At 35.0% G+C, this 12696-nt stretch overlaps 1 protein-coding gene across 1 annotated transcript; it reads right to left on the reverse strand.

Annotated features, from left to right (window-relative positions):
- Positions 1-1998: 1998 nt before the first annotated feature.
- On the reverse strand, positions 1999-11343 carry LOC123322174 (gamma-glutamyl hydrolase-like). The gene is made up of 4 exons (XM_044910042.1): positions 11015-11343; positions 7670-7720; positions 5347-5576; positions 1999-2592 (listed from the first exon to the last, which is right to left on the reverse strand). The coding sequence occupies exons 1-4, from the start codon at positions 11212-11214 to the stop codon at positions 2105-2107; spliced, it is 969 nt and encodes a 322-aa protein (XP_044765977.1). The 5' UTR covers positions 11215-11343; the 3' UTR covers positions 1999-2104.
- Between the last annotated feature and the right edge of the window lie 1353 nt (positions 11344-12696).

The following is a 12696-nucleotide window of genomic DNA, read 5'->3' on the forward strand; positions in this document are numbered from 1 at the left end:
ACAACAACCCCTAAATTTTGAATAGGAAAGATAGGATAAGTGATACCTCATCAGAAAGGCCTTTTTATTCTGAATTCAGCGTATTAATTTTTTTTTCATTTATTGCATTCGTTTTCGAGATATTTCATTTTGAATTTCGTACAGTACCAGTCATTCCGCTAACCATGCTATGTGAAATCATCAATTATTTGACTAATTCATTCTGTGGTTACGATAGTAACCGTTAATTGTCAACATTAGACAACGAAATAATTATTATTGGTAATTACTTTCTTCAACAATTGAGGTGGTTACAGATCTGAAGTAGTGATCCAAAAATTTTCATTCAAAATAGGTTGGTGGTGTAAGGATCAAAAGTAAGCAGGAGAATGATACTCTGTCAGTTCGCCGACGTTTCGGAAATGTATTTTTCCATCTTCAGGGCTCTACAGAAGTTATGAGAAGACATCTTCTCATGGAAAAATACATTTCCGAAACGTGGGCGAACTGACAGAGTATCATTCTCCTGCTTACATTTGATCCTTACAGTACACCACCAACCTATTTTGAATTAAGGTGATTGTCTCGTCTGTTTCGTTAAAAAGCCCACCCTATATAAAGGGTTAGTCTTCAACTCGTACAAATTTTTTTACAGTAGATTCTTGAGATCAGTTTTCAGAATCGTCTCGGTTCAAAAGATACAGTCCATAAAAAAATATTATTTTTCTACAAACGTCAAAAAATGACAAGGTTCGCGCATTGACAACAATATGCGAAGTGACCCTTTTTTTCATTTTCCTTCGTTACCATGACACCGTGCGCGAAGTAGTGTGCGAAATACTTACTTCGCAAACTGCATGTAAACTATATGGGATTTTTATATCTTAACCTTTTTGTTCCTCAATCAAGCAAAAATCCAAGAAATCATTCATTTATTAATGTATGACAATAATTAAGGCTTTCAAATTGTGAGAAAATTTAACACTACCTAATTTTATTTATTATTCACAATGTTAACATTAATGGTGCAGCCAGTGCACGAACCAATAATTAGGTATTCCTAAACCAGATAACTCAAATTCAGCTCGTGATATCGTAGATTTAGGAGTTGGATAAGACTATCCATTTTTGATTTGCAAGCAACTGGCGTAGAGGTGACAGCACTTGATCCTGAAATTTCAATACTCTTTTTCATATTAAGCTAAGCATGTTTCTTATTTCAGAATAATATTTTTGACGTTTGTAGAAAAAATTTTGTTTGCATCTCATGCGCGAAATACTTTGGTGATCTCGACTATTTTTTTTAACTCGGCAGCGCCTCGTTAAAAAAAATCAGTTCTCGATCACCAAAGTAGCATTTCGCGCACTAGATACAAAAATAACTATTTTTTCATGGTAAGAGAAAAAAGTGTTTCTTTTGACCTCAAGAATCTTAAGACTCACTCTGTATAATTGGCAAGTGGTGCTTAGGGGATGGAGAACAGGTATTAATTGGAAATTTTAAAACGAAAATCTATCAGTCCATGCATTTTTTTCACAACCATTTTATTGAATATATCTCTCACTTTTAGGAAACACTGTTAAAGCATCCTTTTATAGGTATAATAAACTTCTAAAATAACAAACGATAAAAATCATTAAAAATAAAATCTCGCACCTAATAGAAACGTGAAAACTCTCCTTAAATAAGACATTATCACTTAATCCGTTTGGATAGAATTTAAAAATTGAAATTATCAACCCCTGTATAAACACTTTTCAAAACGAACTACCAACAACCAGAATCAGAACTACCAATGAAAAACAAGTAGAACCTCGTAGATAAAACTGATGAAATTGTTGAAACAATTTGAAAAGGAAGTGTCCTTCCATACTTACAAGTTTCGAAATTAATAATCTATTCTCAAATTTTATAGTACTGGAACTTCAGTCTAACTTTTTTTTGAAATCAACAAGTTCAACCTGATAATTCAAAATCAGCCAATCAGTAACAAAAAGGTCTCAAATCAACAACGCATTTCGTTTAAAAAAATCTACCTTCCTGTTATGTTGCCATGGAAAATATATAGCGGTCGATTCAGTTAGACCAAAACTGTAAATCAGTTTAATTTTCGTTCTTAAAAACTCAGACGAGTTGATATTGTGCAGGCTCACTGTCGGTGAATAAATAAAGCTGCAAATAACTACAATTGATGGGGCCCAATACGACATTAAAATTATATATCAGGGACCTATGCTCGATGTTCCTATCCGGAAAAGTGTTGTTGTTCTTACTGCACTCCCCCACGGTGAAATCGGCGAAAAATTGTGAGACCCTCCTGTTGTACAAGTCATGCGGAATCATCAGCCTCTCCTGGAACTCGAATTTTGATTTTTCCGGGTGAAACTGAAATCCGTAAAATGGATATTTCTTGTGCTCCATGATGGATATGAATTTTTTTCCGTGAATATCATCATTTCTCGTCACAATCCGCCAGATGTCAGTGAGGTTATTATCATTGAGAACTTCGTCGGTCAAACAGTACTTGTGGTAGTTATAGGTTACGTTCTTATCCCTCAAATCTGACAGGATCTCTTTTGGTGTATCCTTGAAAACCCTGCTTTCACTGTAATCTGAAAAAATAATATAGAGAATTTGGACTGCTGCTTGGTTAATTACATGTTGAAAAGTATATATTCTCTTAATCTGACAATTTAAGCGTGTCGAAAATGTCTGGGAGGGCGCCAAAGTTGCAAAGAAAAACGTCACGTGTACATTAGCCAGAGCGGTGGCGCTTTTTTCTTATTTTGAAGCTAATGATCCAAGAACAACGGAAAATATATAATCTGACAGTTTAAGCTATCCGAAACAATAAAAATTGGCCATAAAGGTAACAAAAATCAATTTTTCTTAATTATCTCCTCCCCTGGGCTTCAAATCTTTTTCGCATTCATTATAAAAGTTGTAGAGCATATCATTTTTTACAAATTTTGTCCCAAGCAATTTTTACTACGTTCAAACGTTTATGAGATATATGGCGATTAATGCGAGGTGTTTAGCGATACATGCTGAAGCGAAAATTCACTCGTTGGAAAATAGTACATTCTAAGGTTCAGTCACAGACAACGCTAAAATTTACGTGACTAATTTCGAAATTGTCATCATAGAAATACCTTGTCATTTTGACAATTGTAGATTAGACTGGGATTCTACATTGACCTTGCCCTTTCGCATGTGTGGCTAAGCTTCTCGCCCTTATTGCCCTCTAACTCGAGAACGGTTAAGTGTATGTAAAATTGCTTCAGACAAAAGTTGTGTAGAATTTTATTATCTACAACTTTCATAATGAATACAAAAACGATTAGAGGTACAGGGAGGGAAATATTCGAAAAAAAGGGATTTTTATCATCTTCAAAGTGTCAGATTAATAAAACCCCCCTGATTAGTGTCAGATTAATGGGTCAACACGTCTATAACACCCAGATTAACCATCTGTATGAAAATCTGACACGCTCGAGTATGTACAGGGTGGGCAAATTTCGATGTTTTAGCACTACAGTTTTTAAACCAGAGGAGATACACAAAATCTGATACCCCATTCTCGTTCTTTTTTTCTGAGAAACTAACAATAGTAGTAGTCATTTTTGGCTACTTTCTTTTGTTTTCGACTTATAAGCAAAGAGTGGAAAAATGGCGATATCGAAATAAATTTATATCTCCGCTAATATTGATGATAGAGCTCTGAAATTGAAACATTATACAGGCACTTTTTTACGTAGAATCCAGTGGCGTGCTCGCCTTTTTAGCAGGATTTTTAATTACGAAGCTATGACCCAAAGTTATGTTTTTTTAAATGGGAACACTAGTTTTCTGTGCAATTTTTTGAAAGCTTAATTTTTACTGATTTCAAAAATATATAACATCATATGGTTTGTATCACTATAAATAATAGAAAATGGTCAAAAACCTTTTTTCTCAATATTTCTATGGTTTCAACTTTTGATGAGCGTAGAAAAAGAGCATCGTATGATTACCAGTGTCTCTTTCTATAAGTCCTTTCATTATTATGAAAATTCATGAAATATATCTTGATTCAACTTTTGTGAAAATTGGTAAAAAGCATAGAAAGAATAACATTGCCGGAAGGAGACTGCTTTTGTTATAGGAAACTCTATTTTTCTGCGCTCGTCAAAAGTTGAAACCATAGAAATATTGGGAAAAAGTGTTTTTGACCATTTTCTATTATTTATATTGATACAAACCATATGATGTTATATATTTTTGAAATCAGTAAAAATTAAACTTTCAAAAAATTGCACAGAAAACTAGTGTTCCCATTTAAAAAAACATAACTTTGGGTCATAGCTTCGTAGTTAAAAATCCTGCTAAAAAGGCGAGCACGCCACTGGATTCTACGTAAAAAAGTGCCTGTATAATGTATCAATTTCAAAGCTCTATCATCAGTATTAGCGGAGATATAAATTTATTTCGATATCGCCATTTTTCCAATTTTTGCTTATAACTCGAAAACAAAAGAAAGTGGCCAAAAATCACTACTACTATTTTAAGTTTCTCAGAAAAAGAGAACGAGAATGGGGTATCAGATTTTGTCTATCTCCTCTGGTTTAAAAGCTGTAGTGCTGAAACATCGAAATTTGCCCACCCTGTACAAGTAAAAATTTTTTTTTCATTTTCAAAGGACCGCTGTGACCTTGCGTCACGTCTGAATGAATTCATTATCAGAGACACGTAGGGCATATACAGTATCTTAATCTGACACGCTCGAGTACGTACACCTGACTTTTTTTTTACATCTTTGAGACCCTGCAGACGCTTTCCCCACCGCTAAAAGTGCATACATCATAAAACCTTTTTTTCTTTCTACCATCTGATTTTCGAGATCCGCTAGGTCTCCACGACGCTCGAGTAAATCCCGATTTAGCATCGTGGCCTCCCCAACTATTTAGCTTAATACACTGGGAAAATAAAAAATAAAAATATTTGTTTTTGTTAATCTTCGAAATAGTATAGCTTTTCTGGGGATAGGTTTCTCAAAACATTTCATAACTAAAACCCACTTCAATTTACACCACAGAATCACCCCTTACATTTCTCGGTGTTATTCAGATACACCCTGAAAGCTTCCGTTTTCGAAATAGTCTGATGATGAAATGAAATTAATTCCCTCAATATTTCTGTTCTTTTTCGAAAATGTTTACATTCATCGAATTTTGGGCCTGCTTGAAATGAATTACAACAAATGAATCAGATCAAGTCAGTGGCGCGAAATAAGGGGAAAGGCGTCGATGAAATGCCCTTATTACAAATTAATACAATATAAAATCATCATTTTGTAATTTTCTCAATATTTCTCACGAGAAACCTACTTGGGTCGAATTCCAATGGGAGCGACACCTTCATGGCGTCACAACCAATTCGAATGTCCTTTCCACCAGCTGAGGCAAATGCTAATACCTGCATTCCTAAACAAATTCCAATCAGAGGGTAATAGATTCCCCTATCATTGAGCTCCTCGGCTAACCGAAATATTATCTTAGCCGCTTCTGCATAGCCCTTCGATTCATTGAAGTAAGTTGCTCCTCCTGGAAACAGCATTCTGAAAAAATTCAATCTCTAACATACGGGTAATAAAGATATATCGAAAACTTATGATGAAGCTCAACTGAGCAATGGATTTTACAGCTGAGGCTCTAAAAACATAGTATAAATACAATACTACAGAGTAAGTAATACTACACCATTTCCAGTTGTAATTCAGAAAGCATCAATTGAAATTCAGATTAATAAAGTTTATTTCAGTCAATTGTACACTGCGCAAAAAAATTAACGCACATTCTGAAAATCTCAATTTTAATGAAAGTTAACTCTTCATTGATTTATAACTTATTTTTTATGTTCTCTCGGGAAGGTTTTGAAGGAAACAAGACACATTAGATGGAAGAAAAATTCAGGATTTCACCGAATCTTATGTGAAAGAAGAGAAATGAAAAATTTTCAAAATACTGAAATGCTGATAAGTGATTTAATACTTGGTATTTCCACCCCTTTCGTTAATTACAGCTCGGCAAGGACGGTTCATACTCAAAATGAGTGATCTTAAAATTTTCTGATCTAATCCTTCCCAAATTTCTCCGAGTTGGATTCCTAAGTCATTAAGAGTAGCTGGATAATTTTCTGAACTTCTCAGCCTTCCATTGAGGTTGTCCCAAACCTGCTCAATCGGATTGAGATCTTGACTTCTTGCTGGCCATTCCATTCGAGAGACTTCAACCTCTTCAAGGTACTCCTGAACGATGCGCGCACGATGGGGTCTGGCATTATCGTCCATAAAAATGAAATTTTCACCAATGTATGGGGCAAATGGCACTACATGCTCTTCAAGAATGTTCCTTATATACTTATCAGCATTCATAGCTCCATTATCAACGACCACTAGGTCTGTGCGAGCAGTCAAAGATATTCCACCCCATACCATAATCGATCCTCCACCGAAACCAGTAGTATTCAGGAAATTGCACTGAGCATATCTTTCATGTGGACGTCTGTATACAAGGGAACGTCTATCACAATGGTAGAGGCAGAATCTAGACTCATCTGTGAAGAGAACTCTTTCCCAATCGGCCTCTTCCCAATGGATATGCTCTCTCGCAAAATCCAAACGCGCCCTTCGATGGGCTGAGGTAAGAGCTGGGCCTCTTGCCGCGACACGAGGCCTTAAATCTTATTCTCTGAGGCGATTTCTTATTGTCTGAGTGCTTATTTACACCTCATGAGTTTGCTCAAGCTGAATTTGAAGGAGGCGAGCGGTTGCAAACCGTTGTCCCAACGAAGAAACTCTCAAGTAACGTTCTTGAATGGCAGTTGTTACCCGTGGTCTACCCTGTCCTGGTCTTCGGACATTCATACCTGTCTCCCTGAATCGCTGCAACATTCTGGACACACTTGTATGGGAAACTCCAATCCTTTCTGCAATTCTTGTGTATGTCCACCCTTCTTCTCGCAAAACTACCGCTTGGGCACATTCCTCTTGGGTCAAATTGCGTGTTTCGCGTTGCATAGCGATCGAGTGTAGAAAATCAAACGAAAGAAAAACTATTGTTCACTAGAATTGATCGAGAACAACTGATTTTAGAATGGAGCCAATACATTCAAAATCTGATAATATCATCTTTTTTTATTCCTGCTGGGAAAAAACATCTGTATTGAAGAAAACCGTTGAAAGTGGATAGATAACATTTGCATGCATAATTCTGATGAAAATAATTATCATTGAGAACACCCTCAGTTGTAGAATAAATTTGAGATTTCCATAATGTGCGTTAATTTTTTTGCGCAGTGTATTTCAGATTAGTCAATTCACTCACTTGTATTATCAAATGTGATTCAGATTCTGATGATCAAAATTGAAGAAAACTCAAAAGGAAAAAAGTACAAAAATCAAGGGGTTGTGCTCACCCCCGTTAGGGAATTGAAGTTACAGGGATGAAAAAAGCAGAAAAGATGTTCCCCTCGAATGAGAAATTGACGGGTCCGAGCAGTTTTCCACATTTTTATTTTGAAGTCGGAAAATCAGGTTTTACGTTTTCGTTGGACCATTCTGTTTTTTACATGATCAATGAATGGATGTAACTGCAAATATCGCTGCTTCATTTTTTCCAATAATAATCTTACATTCGAAATTACACTCACCCATTTGTGAACCTGACAACCCTCTCATAATACTCCAAACTTTGGCCTATCCTAAAAAGTAAAAATTAGCATTATCTCTTAAATATTCACAAATGATTCTTCATAATTCCAAAAATAATGAAATTAAAATTTCATGCATATTCAATAACTGTCAATTACTTTGAAATGACTCAAGAGAGAATTCGAATCAATGTAGAATTTAAAAATTTATTTGAAATAGTTGAAATATATAACCAAACTAGATTTAAGTGTTTTTGGTAGGAGCGAAACATCGCAAAGCTTAGAATATTTTAGATCAATAGAACAGATGTAAGTATCAATGTAACCAATATATTTTAGGAACAAATTCGATTCTATCTCCCATAACGTTTTATAGGCCAGCCATCTTGGGACACCCTGTATATGTTGCAGCGTCATAATTCCTACGAATTAACGGCATTAGAAATATAGAAAAAGTGTATACGCTCATACGCATTCTGAGTATTGCGATATATAATTGACTATTTTCTTTCAAACGCTATTTGCGTACCATGGAAAATATAATCAATTAATTTGTTCCATCTGATAGCATTCAAAGCGTTATCTTCCTCATTTATCTAGGTATAATTCAATGATTATATGCATTATTATTGCGCCATCACTATTTCAGATAATAATTCAATAATGTTCCGAAAACTAACTAACTATCTATGTAGTAGTTTTATAAAATACAGTGCAAGTATATTTCAATGTCAAAGAATTGATGAAATACAATAACAATTTTTTTTATTTCACCTAATGATTCGAAATGAAAAAATATTTTGAGCTCGTCAGTCGATTCTACGTATAGAAGTGCCTGTAGAAGGTTCAAGTTTCAGATCTGCAACTTCAAAGACAAACAAGTTAATGAGAACTTTGCGAAATTGCTAAACTCAAAAACGAAGTATCGTAGGAGGCTGTGGTTTTCACCATTCTTTGTTTCTCCGAAAATGAGCTCAGAAATGTCTTATCCGTTTTCTTCTAGCTGCTATAGTTCTCGAGATCCTCTCAGTAGACAACGAATTTTGCCCACCCTGTATATCAAGGGCGGTCCTAGACTGTTCATCTGGGGCGGGGGAGTAATTATTGAAAGAACAATTAAAATTTCAAATTAAGAGTAGCATTTGCAGTCCCATATTTTTTTCTTAAAATTGTATCTCACCTTTTCATTTCATTATAATATTGTTTTTTCTTAGTTTTTTCATATAAAAATTTAAAAAATCGAATTCGTTATGGGCTCTGGGGGGGGGGAGTAATTACACACCTTTACCCCCCTGTAGGACCGGCCTTGATGTATATTAGAATAACAATAAAAATCATACATTTGACACTTTCTGAAGCTTAGGATATTCTCATAATTTTTCTTTATAGCTGTAATGAAACTTCTTAATGAATATAAAAAATATTCAGGAGATGTGACCGATATTGACAACACGTGTTTCCAGTGGCGGATTTACCATAGAGGCTGAGTAGGCTGAAGCCTAGGGTGGCAGATCTTAGGGGGCGGCAAATTTGGGGACAATTTTTTTTTAACCCATTATAGAAACTGAAATACTTGTATTTCAAATCAATTTTAATATCTATCTACATCTAATTTTCCCGACTTATAAAAAAAACTGAACAAGTAGTGCATCATTATTTTGCCCTGCATGATTATTATTTTCCTGTTTCCTACTTATTTCGGCCGCATTGGACTCTTAACTGTTCGTGAGGGTGAAAAATTTTTGGTGATTCTGAATCGTTGGGATGTGTTTTTTCGGTTCCTACGAAAACACAATTCAAGAAATGTTTGTCCAAATTTCGATATAGCAGTTCGTACCTATGGCTCTATGTATACACCATCGACAAATGGTTCGGGTGAGAGAAGCTTTTTTTGTTTGAAAAAAGTGAAAAGTTAGGTACCTAAGAACCACATTAATGCAAGAAAAGCTGAACGCTTTGGTTTTTTTGTGTATAGAGTCAGAACTAATGAACAAAATTTCATATGATGACATAGCAGAAAGATATTTGAACAGCGGGTTTCATAAAACTTTGATTTTGCGATCAACGATTTGACAGTCACCTGATTTCTACAACGAAATCACTGAAACCTTTTCATTTTTGAATATACTGAACAAGTAGCAATTGAGAATAATTTATTGGACCTATAAACATCATAATTTGATGCGAGAATGATATTCTAAATGATCTTGACTGATGTGATTTCGTGCTAAAATTCTCGGAATAAAAAAATAATCATGATGATAGCGTGAGTCGTAGAGGCTGAAATCATTTCTGAACTAGAATTTATCTAGTAAGCGGATGTAATTTTGATATGACAACTGACTAGTTTGGATTAACTTTGATTCAGTTATAATTTTTTGTTGATTTGACTATCATCTTGAGAATTTTGTCACATACTCATTAAAATGATTGTGTGCGCAAACGCAGAAAAGTTCGATATTCACTTTGTTTACGGTTTTTTTTTCTGAAAAACCTTGAATTTTCGCAAGATACTACAAAAGACCTTATTTGTTAAGAATGGATCAAGCTCTCCAAAATCAATTTTTTTTATTGTGAAATATGGATATGGAAAAAAGTTTCTTGCAAACAATGTTTAGGGGTGGCTTTCAATAGCTAGCACCATAGAGAAAGGGAAAGAGCCTCTTGTCTCTGGCTAGCACTTTCAATCATAGAGGAACAGCACCGAAAACTTCCCCGCATAAAATATCTGCTTAATTTCTTTCTAATCAGTTTTTCGATTCTCAAGAAAAAAATCAAAAACTGATTTTCGGGTGCCACCTTTAGGGAGCTGTAACTAAGCAGGGGGCTCAGAAAAAAAAATTTACATTATTATTAGATCCACCCTATTTTTTGACAAAGAATTTAATTTTTCGCAACAATTTCTATGTACCATGTATATATTATATTTGCTGTTTGTTTTCGTCTTTGCTACTTGTTTTTATAGTTGCTGAACTAAATGCTGAACTTGAACTAAATGCTGAACTTGAACTAAATAATTATGGTAAGGGCGGCAAAATTTGAATAGCCTGCTGGCGGAAAATATGTAAATCCGCCACTGCGTGTTTCGCTATTACAGCAACATCTTCAGGTGGATGACAGTCAAACCAAACTTTTCTACACATACGAGATGTGCAATTGTGTTTTCGTTAATGATAATCAGGATTGTCTAGTCCCTTGAAATTTTCAAGCTACGCCCCCAACCAAGGAAAACAAAATGTATATTGAAGTTTTATTTTGGTTTGATAAGAGATGAACTGTCAGAGTTATATAAAAAAATTGTTAATGTCATAATATATACATCTATATCAAAGGAATCGAACTCACCAAACAGGAATGACTCTAGCTCCAGAGCTCTCAAGAAACTTCACGTATGAAGCTGATATGTAACTGCTGATGTGAAGGTTGGGATAAAATTTCTGGATACCGTACGGCTCCAGTGCCAGGATTCCAACTATCGGTGTTTCTGTAGCACCCAAAAAGTTGATTCGCAAGAGAAGGCAGAAAACGTAAAATATCCATCTCATTTTTGCTCCCAACCAGGTTTCACACGTTGAGTTTCACTGCTATAGTTGACAGGAATAATTCCGGAGCTAGTTTCAATATCGAACGCTGGATATTTTCGTTCTGTGCGCGCTGTTGGTCATCGAACCGCCTCCTGTAATGGATTTTTCATTGTTGCCCAAGATTTTCTTATCGTTAAGAGACTCGAACTTTGTATTTCGGCTTTAGGCCCATTAAAGATCCAAAGATATTCATTATTTGGCATCAGGGGTATAGGTATATATACAGGGTGTGGCGTAATGAATGGATAATATGGAGCCTGCGGGTAGAGGACCTTATGGAGGTTCAGAAAAATATATTATATGTTTAGTAAAAGTCCCTTGGTTTTCGAGATATTGGAGATTTTCGAAAATTCAAGAAAATCACACCCTTCGCCACTCGTTTTGTAGGCAAGACTCCAAATGAAGGAATTTTGTTCAAACTGTTTTTTGGATAGTATTCTTGGATAGATGCGCTATCGAATGTAAATAATTATTTTTGGGGCGCATGAATAGTTTTTCATAAAAAAAAGATCTAACTCAAATTTTCCGTTTTGCTTATTTGTTTTTCCTAAGTTCAACCCAGCGTGGAAAATTTGAGTCAGATCTTTTTTTTATAAAAAACTATTTATGCGCCCCAAAAATAATAATTTACATTCGATATCACATCTATCCAGGAATACCATCCAAAAAACAGTTTGAAAAAATACCTTCATTTGGAGTCTTGCCTGCAAAACGAGTTGCGAAGGGTGTGATTTTCTGGAATTTTCGAAAATCTCCAATATCTCGAAAACTAAGGCACTTTTACAAAACATAACTTAGTCGCATACTCCCGTGTGCACCGAGACTTAAGAGTTATACAAATATGTGAATGAGGAATCGATGAAAATAATGATTTGCCAATTTCGAAAGACTCATGAGATTTGATGTTATTATATTAGGCCAGTAACGACAGACTCTAAATTCGACCAATTATGAAAAAATTGCAACCAAAGAATTTATTGCTGGAATGGCTTCAGATATGTCCCAATAATTATCCTAGGCTTTACCCCTCGGAGGAGTTGAGTTAAAAATGCGCCTAAAATGTGCCTTCTACAGGGGTGTTTTTACGGTTTTTCGATCATATCTCTTGTAGGACTGAAAATTTCAGAAGTGCCATGCTACACACACCATTGATCTGGAATGGACCTTGTGTTGTGGACGTGAAGCGGTCTTGTAAAGCCAAAACCCTAAGCTGCAGCTGACGATCTTGAAGTGGAATATGTAAATTAATTAGGTACCAGTTATTATATTCATAATGGCTAGAAGGTATAGAGTTTGGCCAAAATAATGAAGATTCTTCTAATATCATTATTTCGAATAAGTATCTCTGAAATTGTAAATTTTACGTATATGGTTGATATGGGCATAATTTATTTGTTCTTAGGAAAAGAATCATAATTAGCTGGAAATTTGAAATTTGTATTT

The sequence above is a fragment of the Coccinella septempunctata genome, chromosome 1 (genome assembly GCF_907165205.1).
Source record: "Coccinella septempunctata chromosome 1, icCocSept1.1, whole genome shotgun sequence".
NCBI lineage: Eukaryota > Metazoa > Arthropoda > Insecta > Coleoptera > Coccinellidae > Coccinella > Coccinella septempunctata.